This window comes from Calypte anna, chromosome 2 (genome assembly GCF_003957555.1).
Source record: "Calypte anna isolate BGI_N300 chromosome 2, bCalAnn1_v1.p, whole genome shotgun sequence".
In the NCBI taxonomy this organism is placed as follows: domain Eukaryota; kingdom Metazoa; phylum Chordata; class Aves; order Apodiformes; family Trochilidae; genus Calypte; species Calypte anna.
The window spans coordinates 103,390,728-103,414,796 of NC_044245.1; the positions used below are offsets into that span (position 1 = coordinate 103,390,728).

At 36.8% G+C, this 24,069-nt stretch overlaps 1 protein-coding gene across 1 annotated transcript in view; it reads right to left on the reverse strand.

Moving 5' to 3' along the window:
• The window catches only part of ROCK1 (Rho associated coiled-coil containing protein kinase 1), an 83,522-nt gene that overhangs the window by 44,242 nt on the left and 15,211 nt on the right, over positions 1-24,069 (reverse strand). Inside the window, 7 exon segments of the mRNA XM_008497595.2 lie at positions 702-840; positions 1,106-1,250; positions 3,390-3,474; positions 6,111-6,286; positions 7,493-7,630; positions 8,458-8,558; positions 12,375-12,456. Of these exon segments, the coding sequence (XP_008495817.2) occupies positions 702-840; positions 1,106-1,250; positions 3,390-3,474; positions 6,111-6,286; positions 7,493-7,630; positions 8,458-8,558; positions 12,375-12,456 (866 nt within the window).

The following is a 24,069-nucleotide window of genomic DNA, read 5'->3' on the forward strand; positions in this document are numbered from 1 at the left end:
CTGCTGCTGTTTCCACAGTCATGGACTAGCCAGGCAGCTGCCAAGGAGCAGCTATGTTCCATTTTTTCTAGTTCATGCTGTTGTTGCAGGCCAGCAAATGCAGCAGCCCTCCTCTTCTGTAGCACCAAGCTCTCAAGCAAAGATGATGTTTATATTAATAACTGGTGTGGGTACATCAGGAGTATAATCAGAAAATGAAACAGACCTAACAACCACATTTCAGATAGGCTTCCTTTGGGCTGGTCCTGGCCATGAATGTCCACTAAGAGCTGGAAGTGCATTAGGGGCACTAGTGAAATGCACCTTTTGCTTTAGCTTCATCCTTAAGGACTTCGTTTTGCCTGCCTCTCAACACTATGCAACAGAGACCAAGGTAGCAGCAGCAATTACTATGAAGTAATGCTTCATATTCAAAGAAAATTTCTAAGATTGATGTATCCATAGCAGCATGTCCCTTCCCCCACTATACATGGTAGTGCCATAAAGAGTTGCAGCAACCACTGGTGACTCGTCTCCCATATACTCACTTCTGTTAAACAGCTTAGAAACCCACACAAAACTAATAATACATATATATATAAATGTATATAAAAAATATATGTGTGTGTATATATATATATATACACATTTGTTCTTTCACCATGAGAAAAAATTCTCTTTAAAAAGGCTTACTTTCCTTCTGAGTAAAGTTTAAATCTTACCTGTCAGTTAAAAAGGCACAAATAAGGTTTTTTGCCTCTTTAGAAATATCATTGTCATCAGGGAAAGTCAGGGAGTTCTTATGGTTCATTATCTTGCTGTACGTTCCTACCAAAGAATCTGCATAAAAAGGTGTATCACCTGAAAAAGCAGCAATGCAAAAATTAAAAAGTAGTTCAAAAGTATTGTAGATTTGGTTTAAAATATTTGAACTACATATACAACAACCTAAGAAATTATATTGACAAGGACAAAAGTTAGAGAACTGTGTCAGCATATTTCTAAAACATATTCTGTAAATACCATTATTACCATGATACCACAGCCTAAATAAGCTAAAAACCACAGTGACTGTAACAGAGTCTAGTTAAGTAGTACAATCAATTCTGATTATCCATCTACTCACCTACAAGCATCTCATACAAGAAGACTCCAACTGACCACCAGTCACATTCTCGCCCATAATAACCATCACCACCCTGGGACTTCAATACTTCAGGGGATATGTAGTCTGGTGTCCCCACTGCTGTATCACATCGTACCATACCTTCCTACAAAGAGGAGAAAAACAGCCAGCCCCAAATATAAGATCAGAAATTGTAAGCCATTTCTAAGAGTTTATGCAGCCTAAGCATCATCAAGAGATCAACACCAACTTTCGTCAACAGATTTTATTTTTTGAATGGGTGTTTTAACATTTTTAAAGTCTAAGCTACCAAATTCAGAACAAAGCACCAAATCTGTCAAATGCAATGAACACCAACTGTTAAAACTTGTTAACATCCAAGAAGTAATCAGAATGGTATCTAGGCCCTGTGAACACTGTATAGCCTCTACTGCTCTGCTCATGCCATGACAGATCTATCATATACTGACTGGTTGTAACACATACAGGGAAATTTCCTCTGTTAGCATAAGCAGACCAACTTCAGGGATTCTGCAGACAGGATGAGCTAAAATGCATGCTTTTTACCTGTGACCCAATATACTTAATGCCAGGAAGACTGAATGTAGACAGGGCCTTGAAACTCTAAGTAGACAGTCTTTAAAACACGTAACAGGTGAGAAGAATGTTCTGACATTCCTCACCCCCTGATGGCAGAACAGAGATCAGCCACACTGTAGCTGGCATCTCAAATGCTGAAGCTGCAACCACGTGGCCCATTTCAGTCACTTCTGAAATACTCCAATACCACTCCTAGAAATGCATCAGTAGAACATCTTGCATAAAATACATAACTAAAAAAATATAACAAATATAAAGGGCAACTACAAGAACACTGAGGGGAGAATTTTCACAAGGGCATGTAGTGACAGGACAAGGGGTAATGGCTTTTAAGTGAAAGAGAGTAAATTTAGATTAGACATTAGGAAGAAGTTTTTTAGGGTGGAGGTAGTGAGACACTGGCAGAGGTTGCCCTAGGAAGTTGTGGCTGCCGCCTCCCTGGAAGTGTTCAAGGCCAGGTTGGATGGGGCTTTGAGGAACCTGGTCTGGTGAGAGGTGTCCCTGCCCATGCAGGGGTATTGGAACTAGATGGTCTTTAGGATCCCTTCCAAACTAAACCATTCTGTAATTCTCAATAAAAACTAATGTTGCCTATGCAGTAAATCCAGAATGGACCTAAATTAGTTCCTATGATGAGCAGTTTCTCTCCCACAGATTAGCCTTTATCTTTTAAAAGCCAAGAGAAACCCAAGACTATTTAGCTAGCTCTGTTTAAGACATCACAATGTAAAGTGGTATTGAGATAAGTTCACTTCTGTAATGCTAATATAAAGCAAAGTTTCATAATATTTTTTTTCCTATCTTTTTTGGCCCCTGCAGCTTAAACACTAGGATAATGTTTTTCTACATTTCAAAATTCCTCATTGTTAAGAACACAATTAGTCAAGGATAAACCTGTATTAACTCAAACCAACACTAAATTTTGTCTCAGCTATTTCACTGTAGTAGACTGACGTGACACAACTCCTTGAATGTGTGTACTTAACCTGAACTTTGTTTTCATCGGTGCAGTTACTCATGGCAAAGCAGCAAAATAAAGTGATTTATACAAAGCTCCTGGCATATGTTGAGAACACAATGTACGTATTACAGTCCCTACTAAGTACCACACATTTTAGATTGTTTTTCTTATATACATATGTTCAGGATGAAACAAACCAATCAGAGTTTTCTGTAGAGTTCCCCTTCACAGTATGTGAAGTAGCCTCAGAGTATATTTTAAAAACTAGTAATTCTGTGACATCCTTTAACCTGTTTCCTTCAGATTTACCCTTTTGCTACATCAACACACAATAAGCATAACTGGGAGTTACTGGCTTGAACATCTGTTTTGATTCTTTCCTTATTGATACACCATGTAAAAATATTATCAGTTCTTCACACTAACTTTAGAAAAACAGAAATTCGAAGAAATAATCCAGAGGATCTGGAGTCAGAGGCTTGACTTTTTTATAGGAAAGTTTATCTAGAAAATGGTATAGAAGTTGATACAGTCCCTGCTTCAAGAACCATTTCTGCATTTTACATTGTCTTTGAATAAGAGGCAAAAAGAATAGTAATGGGAACAGAATGGAACTTCCAGCTGCTCTCATCTCACTAAAAAGTTTTCAGTATATTTTCTTTTCATTTTTAAGAATGTTTTCCTTTCACAAACAGAACAGCAGTATTAAAAATGTATGCTTACCTTGTTCATCTTCATACAAGTACCAAAATCTGCTAGTTTTAAATGACCAGCTTTGTCTAGCAGCATATTATCAGGCTTCACATCCCTGAAAGGATAAAAATATATTTTGAATATATCCTATATAAAAATATATTTCAAAAGTTTAAAAATCCATTTAAAATTAAAATAATAATAGTCAACTATTTTTCAGGTGGAACATTGAAGGCAAAAAACCTGACATGAAAGTACCACTATTCCCTCCAATTTTTTCTGCTTTCTTGCAGAATTATGCCCAACACAGACTACTGAACACCATTTTAAAATAAATTATAATGGATGTGGGCATGCAGTCTTAAATCACCAAATTTAACTAATTTGGACAATAATATTGAACATCAAGTGCCTTAAAACACTATGGCTGTAATATCTCACCACTAGGATCCAGCTACAGAAAAAAAAAAAACATTCTGGTACTGAGTTAGCTATTTCAAAAATAGTTTAAAAAGTTCATTTCTTCTCTGTACCACTTCTATTTTAAGGGAACAAATGGGTGTAATTTCCAGAATTATACGAATGTGAATAAGTATTTTACCATGGCTCAAAAAGGAGCACTTCTTTATGCCCTTTTCCACAAGATATTTCTGTTACAGAAGTTTTCAAAAAGGAACTAGGAAAAGTCAGCTCATTTAATGTTATTAAATATATAGAAGCAGTATTACAGTAGGAACCAATTATCACGAAAATATAGCATGAATTTCAGGATAAAATACATTTCTAGGACCTCAAATGAAAACACTGGCAGTAACTCTGAAAAGAAGCATAGTGCAAATGTACCAATACATTCACAGAATAATTTTGTTTGGGAAGGATTTTTCTGAGACCCCCTGGTTCAACTGCCTGATAAAAGCACAGCTAAAAAAGTTACATTCAACTTCCAAGTCACATTGGGTTGTTCAGGGTCAAATTCAGCCAAGTTTTGAATTTTGTTTTTCAAGGATGAAGACTCCACAACTGCTCTTCCATTGTTTCACTACCCTCATAGTGAAAAAGTAGTTCCCAGTGACCATATAAATCCTCCCTCCCTTACTGCAACTTGTGCCCTCCATTGCCTCTCCTCTTTTCAGCGTGCAGCTTCAAGTCTGGCTCCACATTCTCTACAAAGTCCTGCTGGGCTGCTGATGATTGATGCCTTTTGTCTCACCTGTACACTATTCAGGTTGTAAATGGAAACAGTACTGACCCCAGTACCAACCCTCTGGGGAATCACTGGCAGGTGGTTGCCAGCTGGAAGTTGTACTACTAAGCACAACCCTTTTTGCTACATATTCAAACTGTATCTTTCCAGTCTGGCCACATCAAAAACTCTGCTAAAGTCAAGACAAACAACACACACTACTCTCCCCTCATCACTGAAGCCCATCACCTCATCACAAAAGGCATCTGGGTTGGTATGGCACCTTACCATGCAGGTGTTTGAAAATGGTATCCTGGGAATTTACTCCATTAGGTTCCCAAATATTGCCCTTGGGTTCATCAGCCTGCAGTTCCCCTAATCCTTCCCTCCTTGCCCTTCCTGGGGCAAGACACATGCACCATTTGCTTCTTTTCAGGAATTTTTTCAGGAATTCTTCTAATGAGGAATCTCTGAATTGCCACAGAGAGCAGCTCCATCACAATCCTTGGTAGATTCCCATCTGGTGCCTTGAACATGGGTATGCCCAGTGTGTATAAACTGGACTTAGCTTTATTTCCTCAGCCACAGTAATGCTTCACTCTCTCAGGCTCTGCCACCAGGCACAGAGACATGAGAGGCCTGAAAGCAGACCTTATCAACAAAGGCCCATATTTCATCAGTTTATTTTCATTCTTCCCTTGAGCAGACTAATTCCAGCAGAAAAGATGAAAAAAAAGTATCTGCTGGTGTCAAAAAAGTCTACATTTTCAGGAAAAAACCCTGCTGGAAACTTCTAACACCTGTTTACTAAAGCTTGCAATACACACATTCAAAGGGTTCATTCAGCCAGGTAATTTATCTGTTAGATGTAGCATAGCTACATAATAAATGATGCTCTAGATTCTACTCAAGCAACAGATCAGAAGTTTCTTTTGCTTTTTTTCAAAATGTTGTCTTGACACTGATCTTCCAGCCAAATTAGAAATTGAGAATTTATACACTATGTATAAAAAAAAAAGCTAGCAAACACTAAAAGTTGAAATATTGAAACAAAAATTTCTCAACCTATCCGAGAAGTGACTGTATTTCATGTGAGGGCAAGTACATAACACTAAGTGAAGTCCCTTTGCTCTGCACCTCTGACACTTCCTCCTTGCCTCTTACAAAAAAATATGCGGCTGGAAAATTTTCCACAGTGTTCACAGATTCATGTTTAATGGGCCTTCATATATAGAGCACGTAATTAGTAATTCCTAGCAGAGGATACTACTGCTTTTTCTAACAAAATAAAAGAACTATTGTGGGGCAAACATGGTCATGCCACTTTATAAAGTGGGACAATTTAATACTTCCCAAACTGAGGAACATCATCCTGATGAAAACCTTTCACATGTATCACCTCAGACTTGCAGTTTCTGATTGCAAGAGCCTTTGAAGTTGTGAGATGGAATAATTATGAAATAATAATGAAGCAACATCATCAATTTTAAATCAGCCTAAACAATTACTGAAATAATTCTGGAAGAACCAGGAGTAAAACATTGTAAGAACACGTCTTTCTTTTTCACCTGTGTATAAAACCCATTGAGTGAATTGCATCTAATGCAAGTACAACTTCAGCAGTATAAAATCTTGCCCATTTCTCTGGAACATCATAGTTGCTCATTAAGTTCACAAGGTCCCCACCAGGCATATATTCCATCACCATGTAAAGGTAACGATCATCTTGGAACGCATAAAATAACTGTAAAAATAAGAAAAATAAGAAAAAACAAGTCAGTGAATGTTCCAGTTATCTTTACTCTTTCTTGTTGGAAATCAAAGGAAATTCAGTGCAAATTACAGAGTAACAGAATTGCTAAAACTGCTGCAGCAACCTTGCACCATCTGGGCCTAAAATTAATTAATCTTCACAGTAGATTACAGGACAGATCTTCTGTCCCTTTATATTACAATGGAAGGAGTAGAGTCTTGGTTACAAATTAAAATCGGTGAATTGGTGCAATAAATTTGACATAATTTCAATGAATGCTCATTGAATAAAAAGAAAAATTGCATCCCAGCACTGAGATGCTAGTTCACAAATATGTAAACATGAGACTACTGTATTGAAAACATCTGCCCAACTATTTGTGTTATCACTAAATATTTATTTTTCTATTGTCAGTGTATTTTTTGTACAAAATGTGAGCCTAAATTTTAAACAATTAAGTAAAATATCTCCCTTACAGTTGTCAATGCTCTGGTCAACATGAATAGTGCAAGCAGATAGAGGTTTTGTAACTTAACTTCTTTTTTAAATCATAAAAGTAATATTCTAGTCACTACAGAGATAGTAATATATTTACCTATTTGACCTAGACAAATCTTCAATTTTCATTATAATCATTATAATTTTAATTATAATCTCACAAAGGACTTTCCTTGCTTAAGGGTAAGAACAGTTTAAATGAACAAGTTAACATGTGCACACATAATATATGACGATTTCTTAAGCTGCACTCTTGTAACTTCAAAGTCAGCAACGCCACCCAAAAATTTGTTAGTGATAACACTGAAATGAGTAAAAAATAACTACAGCAGGTGTCACTTGCCATCAAATATACACACTGAAACTGGAACATCCAGAGGCTGTGTCTGTGGAATGCTCAGTTCCTAAACAAATTACTAAGGAGCAGGCTCACTAATGGGTATCAAAAAGAGCTTTCATAATAAACAGAATAGCTTATTTTGCAAGTGTTCTGACAAACTACAGTTTTGAAGCAAGAGTGGTACCTGCTACTTGTTGTGTACAGCACTCCTAATACTAACAATGCATTTCCCTAGCAGACAGGTACAAGCAAAAAGAGTCTTGAAAAAGCTGAAGATGAAAACATGGAATTCCAAATCAGGCACTGTTGTAATGAAATTATTCTATAATGACATAATTTTAAAAAGATTATCACTGTACCTGAACAACCCAGGGACTATTAGCAAAAGCCATAATATCTCTTTCTTCCCAGAAGAATGCAGAATCTGATCTTTTTATCATCTCAAATTTGCTCAGAAGCTTCATAGCATACACTCGCCGTGAGGATTTATGCCTTACCTACAAAAACAATTGTGACATACAGAACACACTAGTTTGCCACATTAACATATGAAGAACACCACTGAATATATTCCATTTCCTGCTTCACTATTTAGTAAGTTTTATGAGTCTTCACATTTGCATAAAGAATTATGTAATGTAGGCCTACAGAATAATTCCATCATCTGACAATATATACATTGCTCTTTAAATGCTTGCTAGAATCATCCACCATAGAAGTCCAGAGGCAAAAAAGTTGCTTTATAATTTGTAGGAGGATGTCTTTTAAAGGACAAATATTAGCATCTGTTAACTACTATAGAGTTAAAACTACAAGCATTTTTCACAGTTCATTAGCAGACATGTATGCTTGCTGTCACATTTTCAGTTTCTCCCCACCAGTTCTCAATTTAACAAGGCAGTATGAATGAGCAAGCCTGGCTGCCAATCTATCAGAAGCAATGAAGAGCATCTCTCATCTGCGAGAACTATGTCCAGAAAAATCTGGTGTAGTCCCTGAACCGGCAGAAATTCTTCTAGTACTGAAGATTTGTTCAAGTGTCCAATGTGTCAAAGGCTAATTTTGTTGATTATAAAGATAAGTTTCAATTTTCTTTTAACAGAGAAGCATGACTACAAGGCAAAATAAGTACTTGTGTACTTTGAGAGTACTGAAATACAACATCCTCAAAAATGTTTCCATGGGATGAAAAGAGACAAAATTTCACCAAGCTGAAGGCTTTAATATGATAAGACTGCACCTTCTGAACACTGTTGTTTTGAAATAGAAACATGAGTAAATACTACAGAACACATTCAAATGTACAAATAGAAACACAACTTACCAACTGAACCTCCCCAAACGCCCCTCTACCAATCACTTTGACCACTTCATAATCTTCAGCTTTCATGCGCAGATCTCTCATTTTATTTACCGTGTCTTTATCTACACAAAACAGAATTCACATTTCATATGTAATCTATTTAATTAAGCCCATTCACCTCATTTCAGTTTTTCATAGTTATTAGAAGATGTCCTACTTAAAGAGGGGACTTCCTTTGGAACTTGCCCTTCCTATTAGAAACCCCTCTGCAGAATGCACGACCTCATTTGCACTACCATAGTAACAAAACCTGACATGAATGTAATGCAATGACTATGCAGGAAAATCAAACTACCAGAGTTCTCAGTTTGATAATTTCTTTTAAAATAATTACCTGCCAAAAGTAAAAAATCAAAAAGGAAAAAAAAAAAAGAAAGAAAATTTTAAAAAGCTATGCATGTATCAAGCACGATCTTGCTTGTAAGCTGATCAGTAAAAAGATTACTTCTGGATAAATATACAGCACATTGGAGAAAATATAAAGTACACGTACAAGACACTTGAAGAAACTATTTTAAAAGAAAACAAAATCTCACTTTTCTGCATTTTTATTATTCCTAATACTCAAAAAAGTAGATTTTAATTTAAAACATGCAGTGGGAATCACTGCAATTATTTATATAAACCTGCCATTTTATAAATGACAGTAATTTACAAACTCCCAGTGGGCAGATAGTCTAATTCCAAATTTGGTCAAAGAATAAAACAGTCTATTTTAATCCATGTGGGTCAACACTGGCATGAGATTACATGGAAAAGCTTCATGGTTCAGTATGTCTAAAAACAAGGAACATCTACTAAACTAGATAAGCTTCTAACAAAATAAACTATGCAATTATATATATACTTTTCTAATAATATTCTAGGCCTAAAAACAAAGTTCAGAAAGAAGGACAGAAGAAGAGAAAGGAGGAGAAATGTCATTAAGTTAATGTTTTTAAAAAAAATTATGAGGCACATGAGAGAGAATTACCATCAGATTTCTACCTGCACTGGCCACTAATGGAAACTAAAGAAGCGTATGTACAATTAAAATTCAGTAAGATTTTACTACTACAACAGGGGAAAATATAGCTTTGTTTGATTAAATACTCTGTGGCATTGCTGTCTAATGCAAAGAAAGTCCTTTACAATGCAGTATATCACTAGCTAATTTCAATAAATTATATTAAATTCTGACAAATTATTTCACACAAGAATCAAAGTATTCAGTAATTTAAAAAATAATGCATTGCTTGATTTGGCCTGGTGACAACTGTGGAAGATGAGTAAGACTGCACAGAATAAAATGCAGCAATTCTCATGACAACACTTTTCTAATTATTGTCACCTTACTGCCCAGTCATCTCTCAACAGGTGGTCTACCACTTCTAAACAAAAAACCTTGACATTGGTGCAAAAGAAAGCTGGGCACAAATGAATGCTTTCAGCAGTTTTCAATCACAAGCCTTGCCCATGGCTGAAACAGAATTAAGGAAAAACACATCTGAAGAGCAATCTAAGCTAAGGGATTTTAAAATAATGCAAACCAGAACTGTTAATGGTTGCAAACTGCAATTTACTGCTTGAGGGACATGCTGACAGGCAAGCACCTTCAGAAAATACAGTAACAGCAGTGCTGGAAAATTGACCTCTGTTTGCTAAGATCTATTAAAGAAGTTTATCAGGCTGCTCTGTATTTCAATTGGGAGTTCCTTATCTCCCACTAATAGCAGAGGGCCCTGCCAGCTCACACTGCATGCCCAGGTGAGGCAGCTCCCATGGCAAAAAGGCACATTCTCCAACTTGCCCTGAAGTTTCATTATCAGCTTTGATGCTACCTCGAAATAAACTCAGTCCCTGCTGAAAAGCAGGGCTCTCAACCATCTTGAATATTGACTTCTTTATTCTTAGCATTCTGCATGGTAGAAAATTAATAAGGTTCTAGATATGCAAAAATAACCCTCACAGACTTAGAGAGTAGAAGCAGATTTTTGAGAATCCACAAGTGTACAATGTAAACCAGAGAAAATAAGACTGGAGAAGGTCTGGTCCGTATAGCAATCAATCTATATTAAGCAAAAGGAAGCAAAATCCCATTTTATTTACAATCTAGAAAATTTTTTTTAAAGCTCAAGAATAATGGTGCAAACTGTTTGGACAGCTCATACTGCAAGATTTTAAACCACTTTCTACTAGAATTAAAATAAGCATGAAAATGTTCCTATGTCTTTTTTGAAGAGTAACTGGACATCTGGACTACACAGTTCCCTCTAAGGCCATTATTCACAACTCCACAGCTTGCTTTTTTATTTCAGCTAATACAGCAAGATGAGCGTTCTAAAGGCAGTTTGAAATTGAAAGTATATTCCGTTCTCCACCTTCATATTACTTCATGTCACATCTTATACAATATATGCCTATAACACATTCATTATCAGAGTGTTAAACATTAAGTTTCCTCTTCCATCACCCACCCCAAAGTGCAAAAGTGAAGCTCTTTGAGACTCATTAATGACCTCACTATTCATAAAAATTACATTCAAATTATCTTTTACAATGACAATTCCCACTGCCTAAAACAGTTTCTCTTCTTTCCAGGAGTTTTCACCACACCTTCTCTGTAAATAACAGAGTATACAAAATGTGCAGGTAACACTGTCTATGATAGAGTTTGAAATGTGAACAGTTCAACAGAACCATTTGAGCTTAATCTTTTCAGCAACCATTTTACGTGCAAGTGAGCCATCAACTAGGTCTAGTGGATTCCTATGTTCCCACCAATGGGGAATAACAAAATAAATCCCACAAATTCACTATCCTTGCTTACAATTTAACTAAGTAAACTATTTCAAAACACCTCATAAAAAGAATCAAAACCATGGACTTCAAGGAAGCAAAGACAAAAATTATTTTAGTCAAATCACTTTCTACCTGCCATAAAAGCCATTTATTAAAACATTCAATTGAGATGCTTAAGCCTGTAAAAATCTAACAACATAAGTTTAATTTCAGGACTTGCCCATACAGTCCACAGCAAGTGTTTCTGCCATGATTTCTCAATTTTGTCAGCCTGGCAGCCTTTAAAAGATACTTAGCTCTTAAATCCCCTTATGACTGGGTTGTTTGGGTTTTTTTGATTCTGAAAACTATGTAACTATGACTTGTATTAAAAAAAAAAGAACTCAATTAAAAATGTTATTACAGAGTAGAATGTGTAGGAAATTTATTAGTGGAAAAATACAGAGTAAATAAAAAGAATTCTGCAGACACATCAACTGCATGCACAAGTAAAAAAGGTAGTTATGCAGTTCAAGAATTTCATGGGATAATGATATGACATTTTCTACTAAAAAAGTAGTCTAAAAAACACATGCTCCAGTCTGTCAGCGAATGAATTTTTAATGATTTCTTCACACTGTATACATGCAATTTAATTTTACTGTTAATTGCTTATGATACCATAGAAGTGTATCTCAGAATCACTGAACAGGGTTTTATTGAGAATGACAGAATGGTTTAGTTTGGAAGGGACTTTAAAGAGTTCCAACCCTCCTTTATGAGCAGGAGCACCTCCCACTAGACCAGGCTGATGCAAAGCCCCTGTGCCAGTGTCTCACTACCCTCACCGCCACCTGAAGAATTTTTTCCTCATGTCTAACCTAAATCTACCCTCTTCCAGTCTAAAGCTACTAGCTTTTGTCTTACTGGTAAGTGCCCCTGTAAAAAATCCCCCCACAGCTTTCTTGCAGGCACCTTCAGATAGTGGAAGGCAGTTAAAAGGTTTCCACAGAGTCTTCTCTAGGCTGAATGAACCCAGATAGAATCACTTTTATTTTTCATTTTTGCTGGTAATTACAGCCTTAGGTTATTTAGCAACTGAAACATTAAATACTTACACCTGTTTAAGAAGTTATCAATGTTTTTGTTTTTTCTTAGGGCAGGAAAATCCAAGTCATATACCAAAGCATCCAATCCATCCTGAAAAAAACAAACAACAAAACAAAAAAATAACAAGTAAAATTAAATGTTTAGGGAAATAATTACATATGCTGCTAATTGAAGAGACAAGATAAAAACAGTTGCCCCTATCAATTTTCCACACTAATGAAGTAATTCACAGTTAGCAGTTACATTGAACAGCCATTACTACTCCACTTCAAGTGGACTCTTCAAAATGCTTTTCAATCCAAACCAAATATATTTCTATGAATTAATAATTACCTGCAGTTGCTGCACATTTACATGAAAAATATTTTTCCAAATATAAAAAGAACAAATAGCATTTCTAATTAAGTTCATTACTGTTAAAAAGTCACAACACATGACACATTATGTACTTGGACATTTAATGGCAAATATAACAATTACGGTAAATTAATTTCAAAAGTCAACCCTCAGTTTTTATTCATTGATTTAGAGGGAATTTTCATGAATAATATATTTGTTTTATCCATTCTAACTTAAATCTAGGAACAAACAGCCACAAGCCCATCTGGCATTACTAAAGAACAGAAAAATACAACAACAAAAAGAAGAAGATAGGTTTACAGTCTTGTTAAGTGCCACAAACTTCCTTTGACTTTAAGTTCAATTCTAAAACAACTACACTTGATTGCTCAGAGGACTGCATCTTCTCAGAGAAAAACTAAATTGGGTATTTTATATGAAAACCAGTGATAGAGTATGGAAAATCGAGTATTCCAGGGAACTGTATCACAAAGAATCAAACAGCATTATCGAGTCTTCTTTCTTAACTAGATAATGTTTAAATGACAACCACAAAAATAGAGAGAGGAATATCATAAAACACAAATTGGTGGATATTAACAAAGCTTCCCAGGGAAGTACTGCTACTTATTTCTCTAATTTGTACCTACATGTCTATTGCTATCTGTTACAGACCTGTTGGGAGTGAGATTAGGTGAGACACCTTTAATCTGATCAATTCTGATCTGATTAGATCTAATTTGACTGTTTTCAGCTTTAAAAAAATTATGCAATACAGGTCTGAAAGCTGATCCATCAGTCTTTGATTGCTACATCCATCACGTAAGCATGCCTGAAGAACAGCCAAAGTGTAAGCTTTTGAAAGCTTATTTTCCAGGAATACAGAGTGAACACTCTTGATCTAGATTTAAAAATTAGTCTTTGATCACCCACTTCAAATTCAAGCCTATTTTCTCCCTCAGTCTATACAAATTTTAAGCTATTAAAAAAAAAACAAAATCAAATCAAAATAATTTATAGGTTTGCAGTCCTTACTTTTGAAGTAGAGACAGAAATTACTTTAAATACAATGAGAATAAGCTGAAAATCATGGTAGAGAGTTTGAAAAGAGGAATAAGGAAGTCAAACTATAAGAATAATAAAAATTACCTTGAAGGCTGGATGTTATTAAATTTGTTAATTTCATCAAAACAGTCTAAATTACCTCTCCCTAGAATGGCTTAGCTTGAACTAGGAAATGTTATAATGCTATAAGAACAAAGAAAAAAACACCACAATATTTTCACAGCACTTCATATAGACCACTTTTGCATCTTGAGGATTTTAAAGATCATCTTCTTGGACTTACACTGACAATGAAAAAGGAAAGCAAATGGCAATAAAGAAACATTTAGTTTGTCAGCAATGTAATAGAGTAAGGGGCCCCAACAATTTAGTCTCAAGATAAATGTAAAAAAATAATGCAAAACTTAGCAAGAAATACTTTTAAACCTACTAAAATACTTCCTTTATCAATGACAAATAGCAAATTTTTACACAATTTGCTAAAAAATGTTAATGCTTTGGTAAATTCAAAAGAGAAACTGTGATGACTGCTTGTACAGCAGTGAGAAGCAGTAGGCAAAGAACATCTGTGAGGCTCTTAGGTCACATTCAGGGATTTTCAAAAGCAGATGAGTGATAGGGATACACTCTCAAAGTTTGGGGTGCACTCTGCACTTAAGCATTCAAATCACTTTGAGTAGAGTTGCAGATAGCACAAAAAACTTCTCCACACGTCAAGCACAACAAAATTCTCAAAATCCTGCTTTGCCCCAGGGCAGTACAATTATTGCTACATTTCAGGGTTTGCTTCAAAAGGCAAAACTTTTTTCTTTAAAAACTTCTTTCTTTGGAGAAGGGGAGGTTTTAAATACCAAGTAGTACAGAATGTGTCAAGGTTTCATTAATCTGTCAGGCATATTAAGTATTTTCTAATGTTTCTTTTTAAAAGCTCTAAAATACAGACTTTAAATAGTTTACAAATTCTTTTTTGACAGGCAAAAGCAAATTTCAGTACCGTTTAACTCAGAATTTACCATGACAACATTGCCCTTCAGATCTTAGATTTAAAGTCTTTCAAATAAAACACTTTAAAAAAACTGAAACAAAGATTCAAGCTATTGATCTCACATTCATTTCAAATCACACTTCAGAGTCATACAAAAAACATCTAAGGAAGTTGCATGCCAAGGGCTGATGACTGAAAAGGCTTTTCAATAATCAGCTCTTAGCAACAATATCCAGATAAGACACTATTCTGGTTCGTACGTTTCATTTAAAAAGTTAAGGATTTAACTAAAAAAAATTATTCATTTCTTTAACTGAGGTATATTTCTGAAGAACCACAGAATTGCCACAGTTGGAAAGGACCTCTCAGATCACCATGTTCAACTGTCAACAGCCCCCAGCCCCAGTAAAATACATTTAATAATATCTGTATCACCCACTAGAACCTGTCCTGAAGTGCCTCATCTGCATGGTTTTTAAATACTTCCAGGGATGGTGATTCTCCCACCTCCCTGGACAGCTCATTCCAACACCTAACTATTCTTGTCAGTAAAGAATTTCTTCCTCAGATCTAGTCTAAACCTCCCCTGGTGCAACTTCAGGCCGTTTCCTATACTCCTATCACCATTCACTTGAGAGAAGAGTCCAGCACCCACCTCCTTACAACCTCCTTTCAGGTACTTGTAGAGGGCAATAAGGTCTCCTCTCAGCCTCCTCTTCTCCAAAATAAACATTCCCAATTCCCTCAGCCTCTCCTCACAGGGCTTGTTCTCCAGACCCTTCACACCCTGGCTGCCCTTCTCTGAACTCACTCCAGCAGCTCAATATCTTTCTGGTAGTCAGGGGCCCAGAACTGAACACAGCCCTTGAGGTGCAGCCTCACCAATGCTGAGTACCAGGGGACAATCACTTCCCTTCTCCTGATGGCCACACTGTTCCTGATACAAGCCAGGATCCTGTTGGTCCTCTTAGCTACCTGTGCACACTGCTGGCTCATGTGCAGCCAGTTATCAACCAACATCCTTAGGTCCTTTTCTGCCTGCCAGCTTTCCAGCCATTCCTGCAAGTCTGTCATGTTGCATGGGGCTGTTGTGACCAAAGTGCAGGACCTGGCACTTGGCCTTGTTAAACCTCAGTTTATTGACCTTGGCCCACTGGTCCAGCCTGTTCAGGTCCCTCTGCAGAGCCTGCCTACCCTCAGGCATATCAACACTCCCACCCAACTTGGTGTCATCTGTAAACTTACTTAGGAAACGCTCAATCCCCTCATCTAGATCATTAAAGAAGATACTGAACAGGACTGGCCCCAAAACTGAGTCCTGGGGAACACCACTGGTGATTGGCTGCCAACTGGACTTAACTCCATTGACTACAGCTCTCTGGGCCTGGACATCCAGCCAGTTTTTAACCCAAAGAAGAGTATGTATGTCTATGCAAGGAGCCATTAGCTTCTCTAGAATGCTGTGGGAGATGACATCAAAGGCTTTACTAGAGTCCAGGTAGGCAATGTCCACTGCTTCTCCCTTGTCCACTGGATGGGTCACCTGGTCATAGAACAAGACCAGGTTGGTCAAGCAGGACTTGTCTTTCCTGAACCCATAGTGGCTGGGCCTAATCCCCTGGCTGTCCTGCACTTGAGCACACTCAATATGAATCACTCCATAATTTTTTCAGGCACTGAGGTCAGGCTGACAGGCCTATAGCTCTCCAAATCCTCCTTCTGCCCCTTCTTGTAGATGAGCATCATATTAGCAAGCCTCCAGTCATCTGGAACATCCCCTATTAACCAAGACATTTAGTAGATGATTAAAAAAGGTTTGGTGAGCTCCTCTGCAATTCCCTCAAATACTCTTGGGTGGATCCCATGAACACCACCCAGGTGGGTGTTCAGCTGCCACAGCAGGTTGTTAACTGCTTCCTCCTGGGTTACGGGGGGTTGTGCTGCTCTCTGTCCTCATCTTCCAGCTCAGGGGGGGCCAAATACCCTGGGAGTGACTGATCTGACTAGTGAAGATGGAGGCAAAGAAGGCAATAAGTATTTCAGCCTTTTCTTCATCCTTGGTTGCAATGTTTCCTCCCACAACCAATCAGGGATAAAGATTCTCCCTGGCTCTCTTTCTGTTATTGATCTATCTGTAAAAACTTTTTTTGTTGTCCTTTTTATGGCAGTAGCCAGATTGAGTTCCACCTGGGCTTTTGCCTTCCTAATTTTTTACGTACATGACCCAACAAGATCCCTGTACTCATGCCGAAATGCTTGCCCCTTCTTCCAAAGGAGGTAAAGCCTCCTTTTTTTCCCTAAGTTTCAGTAAAAGCTCTGGGTCAGCCAGGCCAGTCATCTTCCCTGGCATTTTGTCTTATGGTACATGGGGACAGCCCACTCCTGTGCTTTTAAGATTTCCTTCTTGAACAATGTCCTGCCTCCCTCAACCCATTTGTCCTTTAGGACTGCCTCCCAAGGCACTCTCTCAACTAGTGTCCTGAATACACCAAAGTCTCCCCTCCAGAAGTCCATGGTGGAGGTTTCGGTAATCCCCCTCCTCACTTTACCATTTCACCTCATAAAGAGATTTTTTTGCTGTCCTCATGGGGACGGTGCTCCTGCATTGTCCATAAGATTTTTTTCTTCAACAGACAAACTAATTAAAAAGCTATATATTTTCCATTTTCCTTATTACTGTTTTTCAAAACAGTTTTAAAACACTAATGCAGATAAACACTGATGTTATTGTGCCAGGGGAAGTTTAGGCTAGATATTAGAAAGAATTTCTTTACGGAGAGAGTGATCAAGCATTGGAATGGGCTGCCCACTGAAGTGGTGGATTCTCCGTCCCTGGAGATATTTAAAAAGAGACTGGATGTGGCACTCAGTGCCATAGTCTAGCAACCGCAACGGTGGTTCAAGGGTTGGACTCAATGATCTCTGAGGTCCCTTCCAACCCAGCCAATTCTATGATTCTATGATTCTATACACACACATGCCTTAATGAGTCACAATTAGGATCAAAAAGGATGATTATCAAACAGTCTCAGCAATCTTACTGTTCGTGTAACTTTGTCAAAAAAACTTTAGTACCAGTTTTGGCTTGAGAGAGATCCTCCACCATGAACACCATAAAGACAGATTACAGTATGGAAATTCCTCTAAGCTTCTTTTATGAGGAAACGTGCAGAAAGATTTCTGCAGACTTTCTTTACTTCCCCTATCACATTTTTTAAAAATACAGGATGTAATAATATGAAAAATATTATTAACATACACATTAACTACACAATCTATTACCATTTAATTTCTCAGACTGTTATGCTAACTTCTTTCATTAGATTACTCAAAAATGGGCTGGTTTCCTTCAGTTTGACTTTAGCAGTCTCATATTGGATTTTATTTGTTTTTTTCAGCATTTTGGTCTGTATGTATTTCTAAAATTTTAATGCATCAAACTGTCAGTCCTACCACAACTATACTGGACTGCCTCACTCTGTAACTGTACTCCTTAATCTCAAAACTCACTACAATTATATCACGCTGGTTTTATTCAGATGTATGCATTTATATTAATGCCATTTTATACCAAATTTACTGTTAGGATATTTCAAAATACACTCCAACAAGCCACTTCAACTTAACTAAACATTATCTCAGGATTCATAATTTATACCAAGTGAAAATGCATAGTATATATTCAGGTTAGTTAGAGCATCCTTGGTTTTTTACTTCATAAACATTTAATTATGATATAGTATCATTTAGTGAAAGCATAAGACAAAATATATTAAACTCAGCAGAAACTTTGTTACTGAGATATTTATTATTTATCTAGCATTCAAAGAACTAGGAAAAAAAACCTTGATGGGTATTACTAACAAAAAATTCGCATTCTTTGGACCAACTGGCAGTTACCCAATTTAAAGCTTTTGTTGCTTTTCCTTTTTTTTTTTTTTTTTTTTGGAGATACCAAAGTATGTCTTAAGATCTACAGCTCTAACTATCCATATTTTATTTCCTTTTATTGTAGCTATTTTCTGATTTCTATGGTACTACAGTTTCCCTCCACACTTTAAATCAACATACCTGACTTATCTTGATTTTCATGTATTCATCATTTGTCATAATGACTTATGAAACCATCAGTATCATATCACTGTCAACTATCAATACTGAGAGAGCCTATTTAAGTGCTCTAAGTGAAAAGCTACTTTTTATATCCAATTTTCAAACACATGTGAAAAGTAATACCTCAAGTCAATCATTAAAACAACAAGAGGTCTCTTTGAATTGTCTGAATGATCAGATTTCTGAATTGTCAGGAGTCTGCAGAGGCTGAAGAAACTGTCAGAGAAGAATCTCATGAACTTCAACAAAAGGAAATGCCAAGTCCTGCACTTGGGAAGGAACAGCCGCAGGCACCCGTACATACTGTGGATGGGCTGACCAGTTGGAAAGCAGCTCTGCCAAGAAGGACCTTGAGTCCAGTAGTCAAAAAAGTTACTATGAGCCAGTGCCCTCACAGTAAAGGCATCCAACAGCATCTTGGGCTACATTAAGCAGAGCACTTCCAGCACAGATAAAGGGTGATTATCTTCCTCCTCTACTCAGCTGGAGCCACAGCTGGAGTGCTGTGCTCAGTTCTGGGCTCTTCAGTGCAAGACAAACATAGGCATAGCCTGGAGAAAAGGCTTTAGGAGGAAGGAATCTTACCATGTCTATAAAATGGGAGGGAATGAAGAAGACAGAGCCAGACACTTCTCAAGAGTGTCTACTGACAGACAAGAGGCACAAATTAAAACATGAAATTCCATCTAAGCACAAGAAAGCACTTTTTTTTTTTAATGTAAAGGTGGTAAAACGCAGACAAGGGAGGTTGTGGAGTCTGAATCTGTGGAGATACTCGAAACACAACTGAACATGGTCCTGGGCAACCAGCTCTAGCTGATCATGCTTGGGCAAAGGTGTTGGACTAGATGATCATAAGAGCTCCCTTCCAATTTAAACTATTCCATTTTATCTACAACACCAAGCTACGCTTTGGGTTTGCACAAAGACAGATCTTACAATGAATTATCTTATCAAAAATATCCTTTTACTCCCTGTCAGTAAGGCAAGTTATAAACAAGACAATCTCATTACCAGGCTTTATGCAGGATTCACACTTTTCAGCCCTCCAAGTAAGCCCATAGCAGCCATTAACCTTTGTGAAGCAGACAGACTAAAAACCTCACTCTTCTTTGATACCTAACACTTTTTTTTTTTTTAATTAAATGAGCAAGTGTAAGTTTACCTAGGAAACAAGTACTAAATAGATCAATACATTAGTTTCAGGCACTAACACTCTTTGAAAGCCAACTTTAAGGCCAATGCCAATAGCACAGTATTTATCTATCTTTAACAGAGACCCCTATACCTAGTTTTTAAGTTAATCACATTCATTTATTTGCTGTCCCGAGAAGAGTAAATTGCAATTTATTACTTAATCTTTGAAGCAGACAAGTTAATGTAGACAAGGTTAACACACTTCACTTAAGAATTTTCATTACATTGTTAGACTAGGCAAAGTATACAAACTGACATATGAGCCAGAGCACAAGGCACTTGATCATCACTCATTCTTGTTGCCAGCATGATATGATTCTACACTCCTTACTTAATATCTTGCAATACTTGTAAAGCACTTTTGCAAATTTAGGTTAAATACATAGCCTTTCACAAAGAATTTTTTATTTAACTCAATAAAGAGCTAGGAGTTTAACTCAGAGTTTTAAAATCTCAGTAAGGAGATCCTGAAACCTTAGGGCAAGATTACTCAAAGTATGGATTATTGCTTTTATTTCACCCTTTAAGTGTTATTCCATGTGTAGTTGCAAACAGTACCTGTATCATGTTCTGCAGTCACATATATGTGTACTTCCATTCTGCTCAAATACCAACTGTTTAACATTTTTACTGACAGATTCTATGCATTTACTAAATGACTCAGTAAATTATGAACCAATATCCACAGCTAAATATATACTAATGCAGACTCACACTTATATGTCACTGTCACTACACCACAGCCCAAAGACCTCTCAGTATCATTCACACCCATATTAGCACTGAAGGAAGCCTCGGGTCTGCAGACAGATACACACACAAGCAGTAGTGCCCTGCCACAGGCACATAGTTTTTCCAGGTGTTGCTGTTTTTCTACTGCAGCAATGAACCACCTGAACCATCTCCTAAATTAAACTAAAATAAAAAGCAGAGCAAATTTGTGACATCAACTCATACAAAGTAAGCATGCATTCACTACATATACAATTCAGAGAACCTACAAACTTCAGTCTTCCACTAAAACTGAGGGCAAGTCAGAGCTTCTTCATACCAGAGCCTCTCTTGGTCCACTGATAAGATGCAGGGATCTTGGATCTATAGATCTATTCTGTATTACAACTATTCAGGGCACTATTTTATGCCTACAATTATGTAAAGTTCCTATTCTCTGGAGAAGGCTTTTAGACAACGTATTTCAATAGGTGTTTTCTTCCCCTCCAAACTCAAACTTCTTATACTATATTACAAAATTAGTTTCATTACATTACTAAAGGATACTTGTGGTTAGCAATCTTTACATATAAGGTTCTATCTATTACATTAGTGCTTTATTATTTCAATTTAGCATCAAAATTAATTCCACTTAGTATTACATCTTTAAGAAAGACTATCAGATAAGAGAGCAGTGTCTTCAAGGAAGATGAGTAATATAGAACATATAACAAAATTTATAGCGAAACAGGTGCAGTAGGTTTTGTTTGAAAATAGTTGAGAGAGATGCACAGCAATTGGAAAGACAATTGCTATTAAGTCAAATTACATTATTTCATTTTGTGGGAAGTGAGATTATGGGATATTTGCAGTTTAGATTCCTTAGAAAAGGTTCAGTTGCCTGGGTTGACAGGCTCTATGGCCAAGTTTTATGAACCAAAGCCTCGTACCAAATGCAGCACATTCTGTCATCAATAGAACACCTTACATTAAAATATTAAAACACTTGTATAACTCTCTGAAGGGCTAGATAGTTTCTGGATATTCTAATGTGTAGAAAGTAAGAAAACGGAAGGTTTACTTCAGGTTTAAATGATTTATCAATCCATACCTGCCTCACCCTAGGATTAAATAAAGCATTAAGCACAGCTTCTTATGACTGCCCTTTTCAATACAACTGTATCAAATGCAAGCACTTTTAAAATACAGGTAAACACAATTAAAAGAAGGAGGAGTACTAGTAGTTAAAGACCTGACATACGTTTATTGCCATGGAAGCAACATTCCACAGCAACTTCAGTATGAGGCATTAGGAAGTGCCTCAAAGGTCTAGAGTTCCCAGCTACTGTAACAACTGCAACTGGAGATGAACAACCAACCTGCCATACAGCAGGGTAACCCTATCCACAGAAATACCTCATGGGGGAAAAAAAAGAGACCTCACATCCTCTCAGGTTCTCAGAGTTATCGTATTCACCAAAAACATGAGGCAAGCCCTGTTCCCATGTAAATGCTTAGGAAAATTAAAAGAAGCAGCCAAATTACACCATCAAAAGTCCTAAGTCCTTTGAGGTCCCCAAAGTTTCCTTTAGTTATCTTGGAAGAACATCTTCCACAGACAGCACAAAGAGATGTACCACTTCTGGTAGACCTAACATTTTAATTTTAAACATGCACACACACAACTACAATTTTAGACCAATGGAAGGTAACACTCTAAGGAACACTCACTAGAGAGCAAAAGTAAGATGGATAAAAATTAACACTAGGGATTAAAACATCGGTACACAGCTTTTTTCAATAAAACAGTATAGAAAAGAAACAGATCAGAGATATGAAAGAATAAACTTTCCCAGCCTCAGCTCAAAAGTCAGACTTCTTTGGACAGCAGTCTGCGAGGAAACAGGTAGACTTCAAGGAAAGGAAAGCATTTGCACAGTTCCATTAAGGAACAGTGGTATTCAACAGCGGAAACAGAAGCCCCTCCACATCTGTTGCTTGGGAAATTGCTGTCTGCTTCTCAAGAGTTTTTCCAGGCAGGTATCCATGAATCCAGACTTCAGGAAGTCAGCTTTAGTCAGCTGGACAAGATGGGGATCAGCAAGACACCAACATGTTCGTAGTAAGAAATGAAATACATTATTGGCAATATCATAAATTTAAGTGCATTAGCTTTTAAAAAGCTATTTAATATGTAACCATTTTTAGATCTCTCAGTTTAACATACTGTTGTAAAAGTAGAGTAAGTTCTTCCATTAGTAGCTTAGCTTGCTACCGGTAGCTGCTCCACTGCCCTTTTGCCTGAAAATTGCTAACTGGGCTACAAGAAATAAACCAAAACCAAACCAAAAAACATTACCAGCAACTTTTGCAATCTTAGAAGTCAGTGGAAATGTAACAAGCTTTTCTATAAAGCAACAATACCTCATCAACCATAGAATACCTGCGGTCACCTGCCCTGAAATAGTTTGCTGCAAACAAAACTGGTTTTTAACTACAAACAATAACTTATAAAACAATAAAAGGGCAAGTTCTATCTTTAGCCTTGACAACTCAGCCTCTGAAGATTGTATTTGTTCAGTAAGTATGATGCAGAAAAGACTCTCTAAAAAACTATATCAAAGGAAAAAAACTCTATTACTACTCATACCATCTATCCCACGAAGAATAAGAACACAGTGACTGCAGACAGAGGCTATACAGACAAAACCAAAAAAGTACCTAATTTTTTAAACAGAGGGCAAGCAATTAATTGAATAACTTCACAAAAGTGAGAACACTGATTTTTCCAACAGTCTGGTAACACTGCACAAAATCTTTCCTAACCCCCCAACTAAAAGGAAAATTCTTTCCTAAAACTTTAGAACAAGTCAAAACATTTTTTCAATCAGAAGTAAGAAGCTATGACAGAAGTCCAAGAATTAAAGTCATGAAAGAATTCTACTTTAAACACTTGACAGAAACTGAAATAGTTATTCATAAAGCTATGTGCCTTTCTTTATTGTCACATGCAATCCAGTCTGCAAAAAAAAAGAAAAAAAAACATATATGGAAGTTGAGCACAACTCACACAGACTATCAGTTCTGAGAAGCTTCCCTGCTTGTGCAATCTCCTGTCAGAGCTCTAACTACATTTCTGCAATAAACATTCCATCACAAGCAATCACACGTCAAACAGATATTTGAAATATGCAACTAAACAAGAATTTAACAGTACTTAAGAATTTGTGCATCATTGTGCAGTTTCAAAGCACGAAGTCTAGCATATCTCATGGACTTTTTCATGTGTCAAT